Raw genomic sequence first — 22,647 nt, 5'->3', positions numbered from 1 at the left:
ATAATAATAGTAATTAATAATTGCAATTACATTTTTGTCATAATCGTCCAGCCCTACTTTGAAAGTACTATCAGCCTTTATTATTTAGCACTAAATAATGAAAGCTGACATTTATTTTAAAAATGAATATTATTTTAAAAAATAGATGTATACATTCTTTTGTGGCAAGCTTTCAGTTAAATAGTTAAAACAATATTTTAGCATGCAGTTAGATGCAAATTATCAGTCATCCATGCTATTTTTAAGTTTACACTACTCATAAATAATTGAAAACAAAATGGTCAGCATAAGCGCAAAAGGGGTTACAAGACAGATAGGGTAAAATAATACATTTTTAACTTTTTCTGCCCCTTATTTTTGCTGAGCTTTATTAGACTAAATCTTCCAGTTCCGCACAAAAGCTTGTGTTTTGACGGCACTGGCCATTAATTATATCCTGTCACTGGTTTTAAATAGACATTTATGCTTATTAATATACACCAGATGTGTGCTGTGACAAGAAAAGTAAACAACAGTGATGTCAATATTGCAGAATAATTTAGTGTAGGTAATGATAAACTATAACAACTAACAGGTTAAAAATATAAAGCTACTTTAAAATCACTTAGCAGTATCTGATCAAAGACCTGAAACCAAATAATAAAACTGAAGGTATGCTGAGGTATTTAATATATACCTGTATAAGGAGGCAATTCACACACACACACACACACACATATATGTATGAAAGATCAGGGTAGAGAATAATGCTGGAATTTTTGACAAGCTTATGAAGTGGCCAGTATTTGCGCTAAGATTAAAATGGAAATTTTCAACATTTGTCTTGCTGTATTAGTCATAAATTAAATGAATTGCATTTATTCGACAAAAGGCAAAAAAAGACAGATGAAAGTCCTAATATGGTGAGATGGGAAAGTTTAGAAGTCAACTGTGTAGGTTTTAAATGGCAGGCCAAAGAAGAGATGGAGGTATTGAGTATCAGTGAAGCAGAAGAACACATCAGTGAACATTGTGCTTGAATGGCTGGATTAAAACATCACATCGTTCACCAGGTTTTCACAAGCACTGGCATGATTAGAATAACTATGATTAATTACTGGACTATCTGCTCATCAATCAGCCTTTATATATATGATTCAGACTATGAGTAAAAAAAAAAAAAAAAAACATCAATCAAGAGTTTCTGTTTAAATCAAAAGGATATAAAATGCTGAAACACAAATGTTACTGATGTCCTGATAACAATTCTAATAGTCTAATACATGTACAGACCTTTAAATTAAGACAATAACTTTTTTTTTTTTTTTAACAAATCGTATCCATACACTATCACATACTAAATTAAATGAAAAAGAATCTTACAAAATGAGCTGATTGGCCTACAACTTCACCGAACAGAATGTCTGAAGATTATTCTTAAGTTTAAATAAGAACATATTTGAGAAGAAATCAAGAACACTGTTTATTTAACAATTATGCATTTAAAAACTAAACTGCATTTCTGAATTTTCAGTAACTCATTCGAGAAATTCTACAAGATTTTGTAGTTCAGGACAGCTCTTGACAAGATCAGGAATAGAAGACAATGTCTGTGAATGGAAGAAAACAGTAAATTTGTTAATATTTCTCCAATACAGTATATTAAATAGATTTTTTTTTTTTTTAATTGTTCCTCTCACCTGTCTTACTCTTTCAATCATATCATCAAGCAGATGTAGCTCTCGCTCCAGTTTACTTTGGTTCATGGCATGGACCCTTTGCTACAGAACCATATTTCATTTAATTAAAAATCAAAATAACATCAAAATACTACACAGTGATTTTAAATGTACACAAGTATTTTGTCTTACCACTCACAGTCCTTAAAGGCATGTTTTTGACAAAGACTGAGTTTTTTTTTTTTACAATTGACTCTTCGCAAAGACCTGCCCTCCTTAGTTACGGTTGCTATGTCCGGCAAGACATGTCTCACGTCTCGCAGTACAAGCAGCACGTGAATCGATCATCTTTTCGTATTTACAAGTTAAACCACGAAATAAACATCAATGAACATCAGAAGGTATTTTATCTCAACCACGAAAAGACGTCAGTATACACCATTTTCAAGTTTAAGTCCACCAAAGTTAATCTACTCTCCTGTCTGATTTGTTTGTCAGACAAAATGACAGATTCAGACTTATGATTGGTCAGATCACCTGTCAATCAAGCTCCTTGCGAAGGGTCAATTGCCATAGGAGAACTGTGTCTGTACAATTATAACACTAATAATAATGAAGGTAAGACTTACATGTCGTTTTGCCCTCTCCAAGACCTTGGCACGATTTTCCTCGGTTTCCATTAAATTTGCCTTGAGCTTCTCAACCTAAGAACAGAATGTGTGTATGTGTGGCATTGATTTAATGATTTACACACACACACATTTTCAAAACACTTAAATCTTGGGTCTATGAAATGTCTAAATTGGAACTGCTTAAAATAGTGAACTTACAAATATTTTATTTTTGTTTTATGTTTACAAGAAAAATTTTTGAACAGTTTGAGAGTCAAGAAGTATACAATTTATTTCATAATATTGTTTCATGCCAGTTACAGAGGAAAAACTGGATAGACTGCCATACCTCTCTGAGCAGTTTGATTTTTTCATCTAATGTGTTGGCACTGGCTGCTGATTGGACACCTGTTCGATTAAGCTCCTCCCTCAAGACCTGAGCCTCCACCTGTGCCTGCTGTTCCAGCCGACGCAAATCAGCAACTTCTCGACGCAACTCCTGTTTCACACAAGAGCAAAGGCGAGTTAGTTATTATACAACACTCTAACAATAGCCTTGACAACCACAGAGATGTATCCATCAATGATCCATCAGTCTAAAAACGTGTATGAAAATATAGTCAGCATTATGTCTGTGGGCAGTGATTGCACTGTGAAAGGTTACTTACACTGTTCTCTGCTCTGTATTTGTGTGCTGCGTCCAAATTTTCCTCCATCTCACTGCACAGTTTTCTTAAGTTTCTTTCATCCTTAAAGATGACAGAAAAATGACTTATGTAATTACATATTTAATCCTCAAATGCTCCAAATCCTTGAGAGCTAAATTAAAGAGCCTGAAAATTTATACATGTCTTATAAACAGCAAGTTGAACATTTACCTGGGCTTTTTGCTGCAGGACCGCAGCATCCTTCTCCACCTGAGCATGCAGTCGGTCTACATTCTGCCTCAGCTCCGAGACCTCCAGTTTGCGTCTCTGAGACTCTTCCTGCAGCGCCTCCTGCAGGCCACATCTGAAACAGCAGGTTTTCAGAAAACATGGAAGTTTCAGGGTAAAAAAATATGGCTGGGGTGCGGCAATAGCATGATGACTTTGTGTGTATACTATACTTTGGTTTTCCGGTAATGTTTTATAAATATAAAATCATTTTCTGCAAAAAAATCTGTGTGACATGACTTTAATAATGATTCATTTAAAACCTAAATTAAATTCAATGCATACCAGTAAAAGTGGTTTGGGTCAAAATAAGTGCACTCCCTTTGTGTGTTACACTCCAGGTGATTTACATGCATGTGCAAACACTAGTGAGAATCAGAATTTTAAATGACAAGCAACATTTAATTGCTTGCTTGCTGTTAGGGCGAGTTCTTTTGCAAAACAGAAAGACTAAAATTGATAGAACATAAAATGGAGTAGTTATGAAACTAGATTTGTAGTGAGAAATCTCTTAGCCACATCAAACAGTACAAACACTGTGAAAAGTGTTTTGTTATTCAGTCATAGTTTTTTAATACTGAAACATGATGTCACTGATCAGGGTTATTTAATTCATTACAACATACATTTTAAAAAATCAACTTGAAATATAAAAAAAAAATACACCAAAAACATACCCCAACCAAAACATAAAATAACAAAAATATGATCCAAAGATTACTTTTGTACATAATGTCCCAAAAAAAACCTCATACAGACAAGAACCAATTTGTTAATAAATATGAGGAAGTAAAATCCTAACTAAAACAAATGATAAACATTTAGTACTTTGATGTTCAGGTACGATTAAGGGATTCGATATGAAACTCGGAATCTATTTGCGTGTCATTTGTGGTTTGTGTGGTTTACTCATTTATACTATATTAAAAGGAATAGTTCACCCAAAAAGTTAAAGTTCATTTCATCATTGCTAGTCATGACGTTCCAAACCGGTTCAGACTGACTGACTTCTGTGAAACATTTAAGATGTCATTTTGAGATTTTTTTTGGCATACAATGAAAGTTAAAAAGGCTATCAAATTTTTTTGGGGGGTTAATGTTCTTCAAAATGTCTTCTATTGTGTTTTGGAGAAGAAAACGTCACAAGTTTCAGAATGACAAGAGGATGAGAACATTTTAATTTTTGGTTCAACTATACCTTTAAGTTAAGCAAAAACCAAGTGGACAAACTGCAAACAGTTCAGCAAGCCAATAGAATAATACTTTATTGTTATACACTCAACAGCCACTTTATTAAGTACACCTATTCTTTTGAATGTTATACACTCAACAGCCACTTTATTAAGTACACCTATTCAATTGCTTGGTAACACAAATTGCTAATGAGCCAATTACATGGCAGCAACTCAATGCATTTAGGTATCTAGATGTGGTGAAGACAACTTGCTGAAGTTCAAACCGAGCATCAGAATGGGGAAGAAAGGGGATTTAAGTAACTTTTAAAGTGGAATGGTTGTTGGTACCAGACGGGCTGGTCTGAGTATTTCAATAACTGCTGATCTACTGGGATTTTCACACACAGTCATCTCTAGGGTTTACAGAGAATGGTCCGAAAAAGAGAAAATATCCAGTGAGCGGCAGTTGTGTGGACGAAAATGTATTTTGTTGATGTCAGAGGTAAGAGGAATATGGGCAGACTGGTTAGAGATGATAGAAAGCCAACAGTAACTCAAATAACCTCTCGTTAAAACCAAGATATGCAGAATACCATCTCTGAACGCATGTCGAACCCTGAAGCAGATGGGCTACAGCAGCAGTAGATCACACCAGGTAACACTCCAAAAACCTAACAACATCAAATAAATACTACAATTCGCACAGGCTTACCAAAATTGGACAATAGAAGATTGGAAAAACGTTGCCTGGTCTAATAAGTCTCGATTTCTGCTGCAACATTCAGATGGTAGGGTCAGAATTTGGCGTAAAGAACATGAAAGCATGAATCCATCCTGCCTTGTCTCAACGGTTCAGGCTGTTGGTGGTGTAATGGTGTGAGGGATATTTTCTTGGCATACATTGGGCCCCTTAGTACCAATTTAGCATCATTTAAACGCCACAGCCTACCTGATTATTGTTGCGGACCATGTCTATCCCTTTATGACTACAGTGTACCCATCTTCTAATGGCTTCTTTCAGCAGGATAATGCACCATGTCACAAAGCTCAAATCATCTCAGACTGGTTTCTTGAACATGACAATGAGTTCACTTTACTCAAATGGCCTCCACAGTCACCAGATCTCAATCCAACAGAGCAGCTTTGGGATGTGGTGGAATGGGAGATTCACATGATGGGTGTGCCGCTGACAAATCTGCAGCAACTGTGTGATGCAATCATGTCAATATGGACCAAAATCTCTGAGGAATGTTTACAACACTGTGTTGAATCTATGCCATGGAGAATTAAGGCAGTTCTAAAGGGAAAAGGGGGTCCTAGCAAGGTGTACCTAATAAATACCCAATAAAGTGTACAGAAATACCATATTTATATGCATGTTAGATATTAAACATATTTGAGTCATATCTAACTGAAAACCCATCCATTCTTCTGTTCCCCGGCAAATGAGCCTTACCGAGTATACCTGAGTTTGATTAACTCACATGGTCTGCTTCAGAGTCTGCTGCTCCGTGTCTTTCTGGATTCTCAATTGGTCTAAGTTGAGCTGAAGATCTGAGATGGTCTGACCAAAATCAGTCAAAAGCTCCAAGATACGGCTCCGTGTTTCCACTAAGTACACAAGAAAGTATCTTCATAACCATCTAACTATATATCTTTATAGATTAATTATATTCTTACACTCATATATATATATATATATATATAAATATATATATATATATATATATATATATATATATATATATATATATATATATATATATACGGTAAGGAATATATATATAGACACTAATATAGATATAACACACACACATACATGCATACATATACATACATATCTGAGATTTAATCTAACATAAGTAATAATATATGAATGTGTTATCATCCGGTAAGGAATGTACCTTTCACTTCTGTGTGTGTAGTTGGTGGTATTCGGGTAAAAGCACTGGTTTCACTGCCAATGCCATCTTGTTGCACCTCCCTCTCCTCTGCAAAACATTACGAGAGGTTAAAGCAAAACATTTGAAAGGATACTATGGCAAAGTTATTGCTTTCCTTATTCAAACTTATTATCATTATTTTTTTTCATCAATATATGGTTGGCCTGAACAATGAAAGCTATATCATACACTTGGAAAATTATGAGCTATATCACCACTTATCGACAATACCGGGGTGTGACAATACAGAGTAATGAGACAAAATACAGATACTTGGTTAACTAGAAAAAGACAATATTTTAATACTATTTTTAAGAAATTTTAAATGACAAAATATTTCTCTTTTAATTAAAAAAAGTAAAACGATGCAGTTGTATTTAGAAATATTTGAAACAATCATTTTCTTCAACTAGGGCTGCTCGATTATGGCAAAAATCATAATCACAATTATTTTTGTCAATATTGTAATCATTATTTAACACGATTATGAGAGGCCAAATCACCAAAACTTTATATGAGTGATTTATTTAAAGATAGTGATACATATCAAATATGTATTTCCTGTAAATAAGGTTGCTACAATCATTATATCTGCACTGTTTACTTCACTGGTTTGCACTCTGTCTACCATGTGCTGCTTTACTTATCTTTCTTTTTACATGACCTATTTGTATAGTTGTACTTTATATTTCATTATCTGTATTTAATGTTCTACTGTTAGTGTTATCTGTATGCACCAAGGGTCTGAGAGTAACGCAATTTTCAATTCTCTGTATGTATGTACTGCACTTGTGGAAGAATTGACAATAAAGCAGACTTGACATGACATCTACATTATAGAGACCAGTGGAATTTCAAACAAACAAAAAGTCCTCAAAATTATAGAAAATAATTAAACTGTCAGTAATAAAAAAAGCAAATGAACAAATCCAATAGAATAAAAAGATACAAATTAAACAAACTGTGCTTTATTTTTTTTTTGCAAGCAAGTCTCAAGCAGTATGATTATTTCATTTATTCACCATACCATTTATTATTAATGTCTCATTTCAGTTTAATTTTGGCTTTAGTTTTTGTATTTATTGCAGTTTATATGAAAAGGTTTCATGTAGCGTGGTACAGCCTACTGCAGAAATTAATCAAATGTAAAATATAACATACCCCGCTGTCACTTTAAGAGCCGCATGGATCCAAATTACTGTTACACGCACATTTTCATTCTCAACTCTTTACATTAATTTATTACATTACCGACGAATGTATACTGAATAATCACCAAGTGCAGCATTTTGACATTTTTGCATGTACCTGACCGATTAGGCACGCACCTTGAGCTAAAAGTTGACTTTAAATGAGCGCGTATCTCTTCCTGAGGAGCTGCGCAAGTTCTCTTTCACGTTTTTAAAAACATGAATAAATATACTTCGATAATTCAAGCACACGTCCCATTTTGCAAATGTCACGTTACATGATTTTACTGATTTGTACGGTAAATTGGGCTTTTATGGAGGAACGAAAGCGAAGCGCTGCAAAACACGTGGAATGTGGCACAATAATCGTTTTATCTCGATTACTGGATTTTCATAATCGTTGGAGGCCAAAATCTAAATCGAATCGTTTTTTCTATTAATTGCACAAATAGACTGAAGTGAAAACCAGGCTTAAGTATGACTATTTTTATTAACACAAATAGACTGAAGTGAAAACCAGGCTTAAGTATGACTTAGTAGGGCTGGGCAATATATCTAACAATATGATCATGCACATCTAGTCAGTAAATCTGGTTCCCTGATTACCGCTAAATCACCATCACCTGCTTTCAAATGGAGCGGCATTTAATAGACAGAGCCGTAGATCACTTACAAGCTACGCAATATCGGGTTCATTATCGCAGATGTATCGCCTTCGATAATGAACGCGATATTGCGTAGCTTGTCAGTGATCTACGGCTCTGTCTATTAAATGCCGGTCCATTTGAAAGCAGGTGATGGTGATTTAGTGGTAATCACGGAACCAGCTTTACTGACTAGATGCGCATGATTATATCCTATGCCTATGCATTTACTTTCCATATTTAGTATGACTATTTATATATAAACTAAAGATGAGGCGATAATAATTTTGAACAACACTGTTAAAATACATAATCTAAAAATAAAATCATCGAACAACACCTACAAAATAAAAAAGATTATATTCCATTTCCTATACATAATATGAACATAACCAACTTAAGTACATTGTGTATTTTAACAATACCTGCAGAGGGCACCAATGGCCTAGTGACGTTTCACTTAACAGTGTGATTAAACAATGTTTGAATACATTAAATTGTAAAGGGGTCATATTTCGATTTTTCCTTTCTCTTTGGAGTGTTACAAGCTCTTGGTGCATAAATAAGATCTGTAAAGTTGCAAAGAATAAAGTCTCAAATCCAAAGAGATATTCTTTATAAAAGTTAAGAGTCAACCACACCCCCCTAAAATGGCTCGTTCTAACACGCCCCCACATGTCTACATCACGATGTGGCAAGATCTGCATAACACCGCCCAAATGTTCACACAAAGAAAGAAGACATAACTTTTATTCTCGCTGTAGTATTGTTGTTGCCGCACCACCATGTTGTGGAGATGCTGTGTGTTTCATTGTGAAAGCAAAACTACTTTGTTTGGCCTTCCAAAAGAGGACGATATTTGCTTCGCCATGCCTAGAGCTGATCCGTGCTGGTCGCTGAGGAAATACATCAACTTAGCGCTGTGGATCGACAGATCGGTTTTTCACCGTGGATGAAGCACAGTCCAGCCCGGGGTCATCACATTTTGTTGTCGCAAGCTCCTTCGTCAAATCTGCCGGCCGCGCCATTCTCAAGCCAGCCTTTGCTCACTCTAGCTTGCCAAGTGTGACGCTGTGTTTCGTTGTAAAATCGAAACTACTTTGTTTGGCCTTCCAAAAGAGGACAGGACTAGAAATCAGTGGTTAAGTTGTATTTACAACACTGTTCCAGAACAGTTTGACCCAAATATTCAGATGTGTGAAACACATTTTATGAAGGACCTTTATTTCCTGATCTGCCGGCTGTTCTGACTCTTAGACTGTAGGTACGTTTTTTATATTTAAACAATTTTCCACTGATTATTCAAATGAGAGTTTGAGCAGAGTAGAGTAGCGCTTGTTGTTTGACATTTCTCCAATCCCAAATGCAGACATGGTTTTATGTTTACGCGGCGCGATGCAACGAAATGCGTAAAAAGACAGTATAATTCATTATAATCAGTAATTATGTCCCCACTGGATGCAACAAATGCTTCATTTGTAATGGGTTTTATTGGTTTTGTCTGGTTGTGCCAGGAGATGGCATCACAGTATGGTAAGGGGCGTAACATTTCCGTCACACGCTTGAGGCATTCGGCCAATCACAACGCACCGGATACCCTGGCCAATCAGAGCACACCTCGCTTTTCAGAATGATGAGCTTTGTAAAAATTGACGCGTTTCAGAAAGGCAAGGCATAGAGGAGAAATAATAATGTACAGTATGTGGAAAATAATGTGTTTTTTAAATCTTAAACCGTTTACAAAGCTCCACTGCTTTTTGATTAGTTTTCCTATATAAATAATAGATGCACATCTTTGACCACTGGGCCTCTCAGCTTTTTTGAAGTGTCGTGCTTCTACATTCATCAGAGCCATGACTCTGCAATTGTATACTATTATAAGTGTCCCATATTTATAACAGCAAAAAATTCTGATTGGCTAGTAATGTTCGTTTGGTTGAGAGTGAAAGCTGTGCTCCTCTCATACCATTAGTATGCAAACTCATAGACTTGAAAGTGATATCAACAAGGTTTTTTTTTTTAATTTAGGCTTTTTTTTTTTTTTTTTTGCAGCCAAATGCTGCACGCTGGAGATCTGGTGCTGGAGAACTTTAAGCCCTGCATTACACAACATAAGAGGGTTGCACAGTTATTATGAATACCTCTCTATTTAATTTTCCCTTGATGTAAGTGATCATTACAAAAATTATTAATAAAAGTTTAATAGAACTGACATCAAAACTTTTCTATGGAGCTGTATTCCATGTTCTTAAATGTACACATCCATAGTCCTATAAATTACTTCTAAGACCTTCTGAATGACCACTACATTCTCACACACAAACATGCCTGTGATTATTTACAAGTTTTGCAAGTAACCAGAAACCTTTGACACTACAGAAAAAGATCCTCAATAAATTATGCAGGATTAGAACTGCTTTCCAATAAGACAAGACGAGCACCAAACACTAACGCACCTGAACCCTTAGGAGAATCTGTCTCAGGTTCCTGTGTCTTCATCATGGCCACCATAACAGAATCCACAAAAGAGCTGGAGGGATGTCGATGAGACTGCAATGTCTCATCAGAGTTCTCTGACTCCTGAGAAATGCAAAACAGCAAACAATGTTATTAATTCAGAAAAGAAGCACCTTGAATAAATATAGCATACACAATAAAACAAAACTATAACCAATTGACAACTTATTTGTACTATTCTGTATAAAGTTTTTCCACTTAATCCAACAACATTTACTTTGTATTCCTTAAAAGGCTGATTTAGAAAAAAAAATTTACAAAAAAAAAATGTAACTAAAAAATACCCATAAGCACATTTCAGATTTTAAACTTTCTTTCTAGTGTAAATTTACCAAATTACACTAGAAACTGCAAACCAGTGTTGTTACTGTTAACTAAAATTACGAAAAATAATCTTGTTAATTAAAATAAGGCTGAAAAAATTAAGATGTACATATTCAACTTAAATTAGAAATGTTACCATGGCAACTAATTAAAAATAATAAAAAATATATACATTTAAAAAAAATGCATATTTAAAAAGGTTAAATGTTTTAAAAATAATAATATAAAAAGAACAACTAACATAAATGAGAAAAACAACTATTTTACTTTTAAATTTTAAAACTTAAAAAGGAAAATTGAAAACAAAAATTAAACCTTGCTTCAGTAGTTCACTGCACGTAAATTATGACAAGTGTAGTAAAGCATAGGGACCTTGGAGGTTAGGGACTCCTTTAAGATGCTTGTGAGACAGCAAACTCTGTCGTTTAGAAGCATGACATCATTAGATGCCTGAGCCATCTGCTCTCCTTGTTCCAGCAGCATGCTGCGGGCTTTGTCTCGTGTGCTGTCCAGCTCTTCCTGAAGGGACGCTTTCTCAAGCCTTAGAGAAGAGATTGCACCAGAAAAAGACTTCTATCCATTCTGATTTTGTTCTGACACTTGTTCTAAAAATTAACAGTGAGTAGACAGGAATATTCTGTACCGCAATTGTTCCAGCGCTAGTTTGAGGTCTTCACACTCCAAGTTTCTCTCTCTCAGGCCCTGTAAGTGGCACCGCAACAATCGCTCACTTTCCTCCATCTGTTCCTGTGCCATTTCATTTTCTGCCTGCAAGAACTAACAGAACAAAACACATTTCTGTTATAATGGGAGTAACTGGTATTTCTAAAGTATTGTGAATGTTTTGGTGTAAAGTCTAATATCTCATCACCTCACTCATTTCTTTGGCACTGGATAGTTCAGTCTTCAGTTGAGCCAGCTGTCCAAGCTGGTGGCGATGAATCTCAGCTTCAGTGTGGAGCTCTTTAATAAGACTTTCTCTCTGCAACAGTGTGTCCTCACATTCCTCTAGTTTCTTCCTGGAAGTCTCCAGTTCTTCCTCAAGCCTGCCGAAAGCATATGTATGAAAAGAAGTAAATTTTGTACATTTATTAATACAACAACAAACAAAAAAAGGGATATCAAAATGTGAAGATGTACCGGTTTGCTCTCTCAGTAGCTTGCTGCGCATCACACATTGACTGCTGCAACCTAAAGTAGAAAAATAAAATAATATAGAATTGCACCCTATTATGTTGCTCCAAACTAATATAATTTTTTTTTCCCCATACAGTGTATATGCAGGTCAGTGTGGTCCAATGTTGTTAACTGCACTTAACTAAAATTTAATGTCCTCTTTCAATGTTTTACCTATTATGAGTTTAACAAGGGCACATAGGAATTTTTTTTATTTTTTTATTTTTTTTTTTATATAAAAGTTGTCACTCACAACCATCATATAAACTATGTTTTATACATCTTCCCCTATTTTTTTCCCACAAGTAATTAGCTCATAATTAGATCTCCATTCATTTGTATGTGTTAAAATGTATTAAACAATTATTCATCTGGTATATTTGAGATGTACAGTTCAGCTCTAACACCACCCGAATGCTCTGTTAAAAATAAATCATCCACCCGACACCCACAGGAACTAATGATTTTCTCTGATTTAGATATAAATCTAATTTTCAGTGTTAAGCGGTATGATATGGCAAGAAAGTGCAGAGAGGAGGTGCTTTGGAGGACCCCTTTTCAAGATTAACCAAAAGTGCCTCTCAACAATTAACATTAATATTGTGGTCAATAAAACAAAACATTTGACTGAACTGCTAAAAGAGAACCAATAATGGGATGTGCATAAGCACAGCAGCTGCACTGAGTCTCGTCCTGCCGGGAGACGCCATCACAGTATGTTAAGGGGCATAACATTTCCGTCACACAGTTGAGGCATTCGGCCAATCACAATGCACTGGATAGCTGGCCAATCAGAGCACACCACGCTTTTTTAGAACGATGAGCTTTGTAATAATCAGAAAGGCAGGGCATGGAGGAGAAACAATAATGTACAATATATGGAAAATAATGTGTTTTTTAACCTTAAACTGCATTACACAAAATACACAAAATAATGGCTGATTCATTCAATAAATGAAGCAAGTAACTGTCTTCATGAATGGCTCACTGAATCATTGACTCACCAAATTCATTCAAAAATGCTGAATCGTTCAGTAACGGAACTGCTGTGTGCTGCTCTGCGATGCGCGACTGTTCTGCTGTGGCTTTGCTTAGAACTATTTTCGTTAGCAAAATGGAGCAAAAGCGGTCATGATGACATAATGTGTCTAAAATGTAAGTCAGTTAATATTACTTGTTTATTGAACTAAAGTTGTATAAAATCAATATCACATTTGCAATCGTGCTGAAAGTCAGGAAAACATCACTCTTGGTCATGTGATGTTGCATATATTATATAAAATATTTGTATTATGTAGTATGAACAAACGCAGTATGTTTGTTCATGTTTCTTTGTGTGTGCTGTTGCCCTGACAGTTTTGATTTCTTCGCAAGTCAGACAGGCTGTACAACTGACGGAACCTTGATACTGTCAATACATTATCTGATATTAGTCACCGTTTACACTGAAAGTAATAAAATCAGAATCATTCTCGCCAAAGTTTTGGTGCTGCCCTAGTTATTGTTTGTTATTAACATTTTAGTCAGGTTACTTGTCCAGACTGGCAATCAAATTTCTTTTGCACTTGCCCCTTCTCAAAATCCACTAGTCCCGGACAACTGTTAATGTCGAGCCCTGCAGAATGTTGATTTTTTTAATGACTTGGCCCGTCTCACTTTTGGATTATACGCAGTGTCGGCAGATATAATCATGAACAACGCATAACTATTGCATACTGTACACATACAGTGCATACAGTGTTCTTGTGTATGATGAAAACACTTGAAGCAAAGATTCTGTACACTAGAGCAGTGGTTCTCTACAATTAAAACTCAAAAAAACAAAAAAAAAACAAATATTCAAAATATATATTACTGTACTGGATAAGGACTAAAGATAAGGATTTGTTTTGCTTACAATTTCTGCCTAATAAATTATTTTAGAATGAGGCACAGCCAGGAAAATATATATTCCTATACATAACTTAAATTACTCTAGAACAGGGGTGCAAATGAGCCCTGCAGTTTTAGCTTCAACTCTAATTAAACGCACCTGATACAGATAATCAAGTCTTTCAGGGGCCCATTCTTCATATGCGAATTACTCAGTTAGCTGGATTTTATTACTGGAAATCTGACATGATCTTCTAAGGTCATCCTGGAATTGCTGTCATAGCAAAAGGTCCGCTAACTCAAACGTGCTCAGGAGCAGACTTATTTCATGTAAACAGGATTAGATTGTATCATTTTAAGTAAAGGTGATACTGAAAGTCTGCTATTTTCTTATAAGAGCACCTTATTAAACCAGGAAAAATAATTATGTGACCCTGGACCAGTCATAAGTAGAACGGGTATATTTGTAGCAATAACCACACAGTGGCTAATATGCATTGCTAAGGACTTTATTTGGACAACTTTAAAGGCGATTTTCTCAATATTTAGATTTTTTTGCACCCTCAGATTCCAGATATTCAAATAGCTGTATCTTGGCCAAATATTGTCCTATCCTTACAAACCATACATCAATGGAAAGCTTATTTATTCAGCTTTCAGAATATTCATAAATATTAATTTCTAAAAATTGACCCTTATGACTGGTTTTGTGGTCCAGGGTCATATATATGCGGGTGACTGATGAATCCCAGGAGTCCACTTCTCAAATCTCAAAATGCTTTTATGATGCACAATTAATTTAGATGGATGGATTTTATGGATTATGAAACTTTAATGCTGTCACGTATAACAAATCCACTTTAAAATTAAATGAACTGCCAATAACAATACTCTTGACACTAAAAAAAATGCAAAGCCTGTACAAATACTAATGGTGAAAAATAATTGGGAATCATTGAAAAAAATTAAAAAAGTTTTTAAAATAAAAGAACTTTTATGCATTTTGCTCGCTTGACTATTTCTTTAATCTTAATTATATGACTTCATTACATTGCTATCTTTCTGCCAGCCAATCACTGCTTTTCTGATCATAGTTTTGAGTATTGATATATTTGAAAACTACACTGAATGTGTGTTGAAGTAGGGTTGGAACTAAACTAAGTTTTATACCCTGCTCTAGAATCACACTTTTAAAATTCGGCTCTTTTATACAGTATATCCTGGTTTTTCAAAAAAGTGGCAACTCTTAATAAGCACTTTATTTTGAAGACCTGTTCTCACGGTTAATTAACTATTAATTAACTATAACCTATTATTAACTATGGCTTTTTGGTTGTTAAATTAAGGTATAGTTCAGGATTAAGGATCTAAAATATGGTCAAGCAGAATAAGGCATTAATATGTGCTTTATAAGTACTAATTAATAGCCAATAATACACTAGTAATATGCATGCTAATAAGCAACTAGTTAATAGTGATTAGTCCCTAAACTGAAATGTTACCATGTCTTAATTTTTTGTTGTTTTCAATTATTTTAATGCTTGTTTTGGCTTATTTGAAATCATTTACATTTTTCTTGAGGCACTGGCACCCTGATTGAGAACCACTGTTCTAGATTCTTGTGCAAATAAACAGAATAGAAATGATTCTAGGTCAAAACTCTAAATTGGTGTTCCCTAAATTAATAGATATAATTCAGTCATCCAAAAAGCAATATGAAATCAATTGATTTTCAAAAAGTAAATTCCACAAGTGGATTTCGGCATACTTGCTGGTCTCAGAGGCAAGGGTCTGTTCTAGGAAGGCGTAAGAGGCCAGTGTAGATGTGACAGTAGCTGAGAGCTCAGTGCTCCTCCTCTGCAGCTGAAAGCGCTCCTCTTCTGCCTGAATCAGCTGCTCCCTCAGCACTGACATCTCTGAACAAACACACACAGCAGAATCAAGTAAAAGCTCTCCTTTGACTACACAGGGAATAAGTCAATTCAAAGTAAATCACTGTCACACCTGAAGTCATAATGGTCTGCTGCATGTTCAAGTCTGAAATCTGCTGACTGGCATCCTGCAAGCTTGATCTAATGTGCTCAAGTTCATTTTCCATCTGGGGATTAATGGAAACAGTGATTAAAACAGACAGACTGCATCTAAAGTAAATGCATAAAGTAAAGAGATTAAAGGAGTCACATCATAGATTTTTGATGTGTAGTCTCTTTTTTTTTAAATGAAATAGTTTCATGGGTGATGAAGATACACTAACATTCACAACTTTAGACAGGCAACAAAAATCCAGCATTTTCCCATACAAGTATAACTGTATGTAGTCTGAACTTTGAAAACATAAATAAATAGATTCCTGCAAACCCAATCCAAGGCATTTAAATATCTGGTTTGAAATGCAATTGAAATTATTTCTGATAATGCTACTTAAAGGATAGATCACCCAAATATGAAAATTATCCTCTGATTTATTCACCCCCAAGCCATCCTAGGTGTATATGACTTTCTTCTTTCAGGTGAATACAATCAGAGTTATTTTAAAAAATGTCCTGGGTCTTCCAAGCTTTATAATGGCAGTGAATGGCTGTTGATATTCAACAGTGCAATAGAAGTTCAATGAGGTGCATCTATCATTAAAAAAAAACCTCACATGGGGGGTTAATAAAAGTTTCCTTTTCTTACAAAAACTTGAATTGGTGAATTTTTGTAGGAGAAATATCCATATGTAAAACTTCAAAAGCCGTAATCTCTAGCTTCCACAAACTGTCGTACACGTGTTCACAACAGAGTGGCGTTCCAGTGGATGGCGTAGGACATATGCGTAGCGTGGTGAAAAGTGATGAACGCGGAAGCACATTTTGATTTAAGCCAAGAGGAGACTGGATTCCTTTACTCCTGTAAACAAAACTTGGTTTTCAGGAGACTGGCATATTCTCACTGGAGCTTACGCTGCGCCTCTGTCCTATGGCATCAACTGAAATGCCACTCTCTCTTATAACATTGATTGTATTCTTCTAAAAGAAGAAAGTCATACACCAAGGATGGCTTGAAGGTGAGTAAATCATGGGGTAATTTATCGCTTTAACTGTAAAATCTTAAAGTGCAATTGCAGACACATAATATGATTAAATGCAGCCAGCAAGTTTACATTTTGCTGCACCTTTCCATGCTGACATTTACTCTTTATTTTATTGTCTTTTTGGCATTGTGTTGAACTCATTACCACACCAGTGAACCAGATATTGATCAAACTGCCTTTACAATCAGATCTAATTTCATCACTCCAGTGTGGACAGTCAATCCTACAGAAAAACAAATTGGATTTATGTGCTGTAAGGCTGTACAACATCAATCTCTTAATATTGCAAATTACCATAAGCATATTGTCAGATATAAGACTTTAATTCACTAATCTACAGAATTTTATAGAGATGCCGAGAAAAGTATAGAGAAGAGGATCTGTTTCTCACAAATTCTCTCTGTTCTTCAGACAGAATTTGTAAGCTATTATATGGCTTCAGAAGAATTTTCTTACTGTTTTTTGGGTTCCTTTAAGGTTTGACAGACATGGAACTGAGAATGAATAAATAATGACAGAATTTAATTTCAGTGGTAAATGTCTAACCAGGTCTCTCTCTTCCATGGCTCTGTCTCTCATTTCCAGATGCTGCTTGCTGCTCTCCACGGCAGTTGCAGTCCTCTGATGGAGCTGGTGAAGCACTGGGTTTATCCTCTGAATCAGCTCTTGAGCCTTTCTCAGTCTCATTGAGGAAAGGGGGCAAATTGTCATTTTGCTCCTTAAAAACTGAGTTAGCAAAATTTAGCATGCTATTTTTATTTCAATATCTAAACACATGCTAAACAACTACTGGTTTTAAATGTAAAGTCTTACCTCCGCTAACAAGCTCATGTGATCTTCTTGCTTCCTTCTCAAATGGTCATTTGCTGCACTGATGGATTCCATGTATGACTTGCTCAGTTCAACTTGGAAAGGTCACACAACTCACTCAGAATACAAGGACATTACACACAGTCAAGCAAGACTTCACTTTTGTGTCTGCGATAACTATTAAGCTAGTGGGAAATATATATTTTCATATAAATTGAAGCAGGGAGGCAAGCAGTGTAAGCAGACCAGTGATGGGTAGGCCAGTTTGAGGGCTGACATCAGGTCCTGTTGAGACCCAATAGTGTGCTCTAGTTCTGCCAGCTGAGCAGCTTGATAGTCCCTCAACTGCTGCGTTACATTGAAGGCCTGCACACAAAGACAAATGAACAGGATAAGAAGCAAAGATCAACAGGATATTAATTTAAAAAATCTTGTGTTCTTAAGCTTCAGCAAAACCAATGGAAATGTCTTCTAACCGCTTCCTTCTCCTCTAGGGCCTTGTCCATGCGATCTCTCATATCTTTCATCTTCTGCTCCATCCTATGGAGGGTTTCCTTGTACCTCCCATAAAGAGACTTCATCTGACTGACCTACATAACACAGACTGTTTATGACATGTGATTTCTTGACAAATATCTTCTATGAAGCTTATGAAATACATAAGTAGTGACTTACCTGTCTAGATAAAGTTTCTTGATCGACATTTACAGTATTTCCAATCTGTTGCATCTTGAAGATGACATCCTCTGTGCTAGACTTAAAAGAATCCTATAGAAGATTGATAACAATTTAGGCCTGTAAAATTGAAAAATGCAAGTGTAACTTTAAAAACTTATAGGGCGTCTCTCACCATCCCAATCCTCATTGCTTTAATGCTGTTGTATAAACTGTGAAGAACATCCTGATCATGCTCAAGACTCTGAATTCTCTCCAGGGCAGTGCCATATAAATCTTTATATGTCCCATTCTGGGAAATAAAGACAAGATAAAGAAAATCAATACCAGACATATTCCGAGTTTTTCTTCCAAAAAGGTGTCTGTGGAGCTGGGTTGTCACCTGTCTGAGCTCAGTGTGGTCTGTCTGGATGAGTTTCTCTCTGAGATCTGATGGAGATGTGTTTTTGATCGAATTATGAGCCCGTGCAGAAGTGAGCTGCTGGGAAAGAACCTCCACCATGATGAGCGTAGAAGTTAATCTCTGCTCCAGCTCTGATCTAGACAGATGCTCCATATTTCCAGGCATCAGGCTTCAAAGAGGGATTCATACAGAGACAATGTAGATCACATCAACAGAGAGACAACAATTCATGCTTATCTTACTTACTTCCATAGCAGAGAGTCAGTTGAAGTGCTGGCATCAGAAACATCCACCTCCTTTAAAATTTCTACCGCTGCTGAAGTATTAACGCTCCGCTCCATCCGCTGAACTGGGGTGCTCCAGAGACAAGCGCTACGCATCACTACTGGAGAACTGCACACTAAAGCACTGTGGGGATTCACTGGTGCTGGAGTAGGAACAAACATCTTCCCTGACACAACCATCAACAATTCAGCCATCTGTCTGAGCTGTTCCTGCAGAGGCCCATTACCCAAAACTGGAAGGGCATTCAACAACTTCTGATTGTCTTCAGAAGCCATTTTAGGTTCCACATCCTTTGTCTTAGGTGGGTCTTGAGGCACAGGTGTATAGCTAAAAGCATTAGCCAGGGATGTGGAGTTCAACAGTGGAGGAGGCATTGGACTCTCCGGGAGCTCAGGCCACAAATGGCTCATTGGGTTCTCAGCTGTGTGGTCATGAAAAACACTCCTGCTAAGGGTGGGTGTCTTTGGAGTGCAGGAACCTGTTAGAGCAATAGCACTAGGAAGATCCTGATTAACAGAGACAGCTTCACCAGATCTATCACAGAACCGCATAACTTCGATCTCTGGGTGGATCTCCTCATCCTTCAAACCCAGCGTCTTATCTTTGAGAATGCTGGTTTCCAAGCCAGCATTTTCAATAAAGACAACTTGAGGACAAAGGTTTTCCTCAAAATATGAAACTGCCTCTTTCCTTTCCGGTAGAAACTGTTCATCACAGTATCCCTCCACATCCTTTCTAGTCATGACAGAAGATTCATCCTTGGGCACCTTGTGTTTGTCATCCTTGTTGCTTAGTTGTACAACATCTGAACATTCCATATTATTTTTACCATTTAAGACTGACAATTGTTGGTCTGACTTCTGGTTAGCAAATGTCTTTGATGCTTCTGTTTCACAGCATGAGACAGATTCATACATTTTCTGTGTATTGTTTCCAAGAGGTGATGTTAAATTACCAACTGTATTTCCAGGCTTTTCCAAAAGACTTGGTGAGGAAAGCTGTGACTTGGAACAGACCTCATTTTCAGTAGTCAATATATTTAGGACCAGTGGCTTTTCCTTAGCATGGCAGTAAATATGGTCAACATGCTTCCTTCCTGGTGTCAAATCAGCAAAGCTTTGGCCATCATTTTCCATGGTGTCATTTAAACAAGTCAGTCTTTGTTCTTCAGCTAGACTGTCCATAAGGACAGACATTTTTGACACATTGGATAGATCAGCAATTTCTATTTCAACTCCAGAACAACACAAGCCTTTAAAAGTGATTTCTCCTTCTTCGATTGATACACCATGACATCCTTCAGAGAGATCAGCTTGATCGTGATTGTTTAGGTTCACTGTATTTTTCGGGGTACACTGAATACCTACAATGTGTGCAAGATTTGAGTGAGAGGTGTCATCTGCATCAACTGTACTGATGGTGCTACTATCTTCACACAAAGACTTCCAATTACAGTAAGAATGACCCAGAGGTTGACTGCTTACTGATACAGCCTCTGTGCCCACTTTAGAAATGGGAGTATTTTTACATTGTGAGTGATTTCCTGATGATAGATCCTTTATGAGAATGGATACATCAGTGATAGCAGAGTTATCGGAAACCTGAACCTCTCCACCTAAGCACATGAGGGATTTGAATGTGACATTTCCCCCCTCATAAGTGGAAACTTCTTCCTCCTGGCATAAAATAGATGAAGCATCCAGCCCAGTAGATCTGCTCCTATAATGGTATGGATGATCAACATGCTCTTCAGTAGTCTGATTATCTTCTGTGCAATCAGGTTCAATGGTTTCATTTAGATCACTCTGAAGTGGGTCATTATCCTCAAGAACCAGACGCCTGATGAGAACAGACTCTTCTGACATTACAGGTTCATCCTCAACTACGACTTCTTCAAGACAAACAAAGGATTTTAATATGACATCTTTATGTTCATCAGTGACATCCACAGCTTTCCCATCACTATGGATGTCTGTTGTGATAGTTAAGCTTGATGGGTTTTCACCAGGGACAACTTCATGCTGGTGGAAAACAAAATATCTCAGCAAAATTCCTTATATTTTTTCCATATGAACTTGAAATCACAGAAAGTTAAAAAGACAAGTGATCCGAAAGCAGTTAAGGAATGTTTCCATACCTTTATTTTAGGGTCCTTCTCACGCATCGATGCATGCTTAAGCATTAGAGTTGGACTGTCCTGTAAATTCAGCAGTTCATTTTGTACATCTCTGAGTGGAACTCTGTCTGATCTGGGCTGAAAAAAAGCATAAACCTCTATGATTAGAGCTCAAACGGTCAGATAGTAGGAACAACACATTTTTTTTTCTAGTTATAATATGCATGGATGTGAAGTACTTACGTTTGACAATCCATGAACAGATGACATGTTTTTAGATTAATATCTGCAATCACAAACAAGAGTTAATGGGGGTGATTTTAAATACATTTGAATTACTGCAATATTATGCAACTTTAACTGGTAACGTTACAATTTTTTAAAAAGCATCAAAATTAAGTAACACAAATTTTACATCGCGTATAAATCAGCATCTTTCAAATGTAATGTTGCTTTCATTTTCAAAAAGATTTTGATAAACATATAAATAGGCTCTATATTACGTAAACAGAAAAAAAAACAGAAGAAAAACTGTTCGAGATTTGTTAATAAAAGAGAAAGCAAAATGCTGTCTGCGTTCAAATACATTACAGTTACTTGTAAAATGATATATCCATTTCTCACATTATTTCTCACACATCTGCTTACAAACTGTTGAGATCAGGTCCACTTCTCCACAGAAAATAAAAGTTTACGTAGATTTGCTGCTTAATATCTTCGAAAATATATAATAACAGTAAGACATAAACGTCACTGCTTTCATCCACTCAAGAAATATCAACTTTGTTGTTGTCTCAACGCTCAGCCAACTGCCTGTCTTCACAACATTTCAGACATCACAGACACAGCAAATGTTGCTTTAAAATGGTTTAGACTGGTAACGTAAGTTAAGCAACGAAATATGTTCTAAAACACAGAATTGGACAACGGCATCAACAAACCCAAAACATTACTAATGATTTCATTTATAGTATACTCAAGTGTGTTTCGTCTTTAATTCTTACCTTTGCGTCTCATAAGCGCTTTTCTGAACGTTACTGTTTATTTTAATCCGTACTAGAATACTGTAACAGCAAGCGATGTCGACTTAACCGCCACTACACTAGCACTGTAGCACATTCAAAATAAAACGGTCAACCACCTGATTGGATAAAACCAGAGCCCGTCACGGAAACACAGTTCTCCTTCTACTTCTCTGGTTTATTGGTGATTCGCATTTCATGTACACGGCGCCACCTAG

At 36.2% G+C, this 22,647-nt stretch overlaps 1 protein-coding gene across 1 annotated transcript; it reads right to left on the bottom strand.

Annotated features, from left to right (window-relative positions):
• Positions 1 to 829: 829 nt before the first annotated feature.
• Positions 830 to 22,542, bottom strand: spag5 (sperm associated antigen 5). The gene is made up of 26 exons (XM_042716302.1): positions 22,412 to 22,542; positions 21,651 to 21,693; positions 21,429 to 21,545; positions 19,253 to 21,312; positions 18,986 to 19,175; positions 18,779 to 18,895; positions 18,604 to 18,696; positions 18,405 to 18,518; positions 18,175 to 18,294; positions 17,932 to 18,024; positions 17,665 to 17,799; positions 16,050 to 16,143; positions 15,814 to 15,961; positions 12,138 to 12,188; positions 11,869 to 12,043; positions 11,641 to 11,774; positions 11,370 to 11,538; positions 10,613 to 10,736; positions 6,284 to 6,370; positions 5,864 to 5,990; positions 3,148 to 3,280; positions 2,938 to 3,018; positions 2,619 to 2,768; positions 2,288 to 2,362; positions 1,680 to 1,760; positions 830 to 1,589 (listed from the first exon to the last, which is right to left on the bottom strand). Exons 2-26 carry the CDS (start codon positions 21,675 to 21,677, stop codon positions 1,518 to 1,520), a joined length of 4,767 nt encoding a protein of 1,588 aa, XP_042572236.1. The 5' UTR covers positions 21,678 to 21,693; positions 22,412 to 22,542; the 3' UTR covers positions 830 to 1,517.
• Positions 22,543 to 22,647: the final 105 nt, after the last annotated feature.

This window comes from Cyprinus carpio, chromosome B1 (genome assembly GCF_018340385.1).
Source record: "Cyprinus carpio isolate SPL01 chromosome B1, ASM1834038v1, whole genome shotgun sequence".
Taxonomy (NCBI): Eukaryota; Metazoa; Chordata; class Actinopteri; order Cypriniformes; family Cyprinidae; genus Cyprinus; species Cyprinus carpio.
Note: the sequence above shows the minus strand (reverse complement) of the source record. Positions and strands in the feature narration are given on the sequence as shown.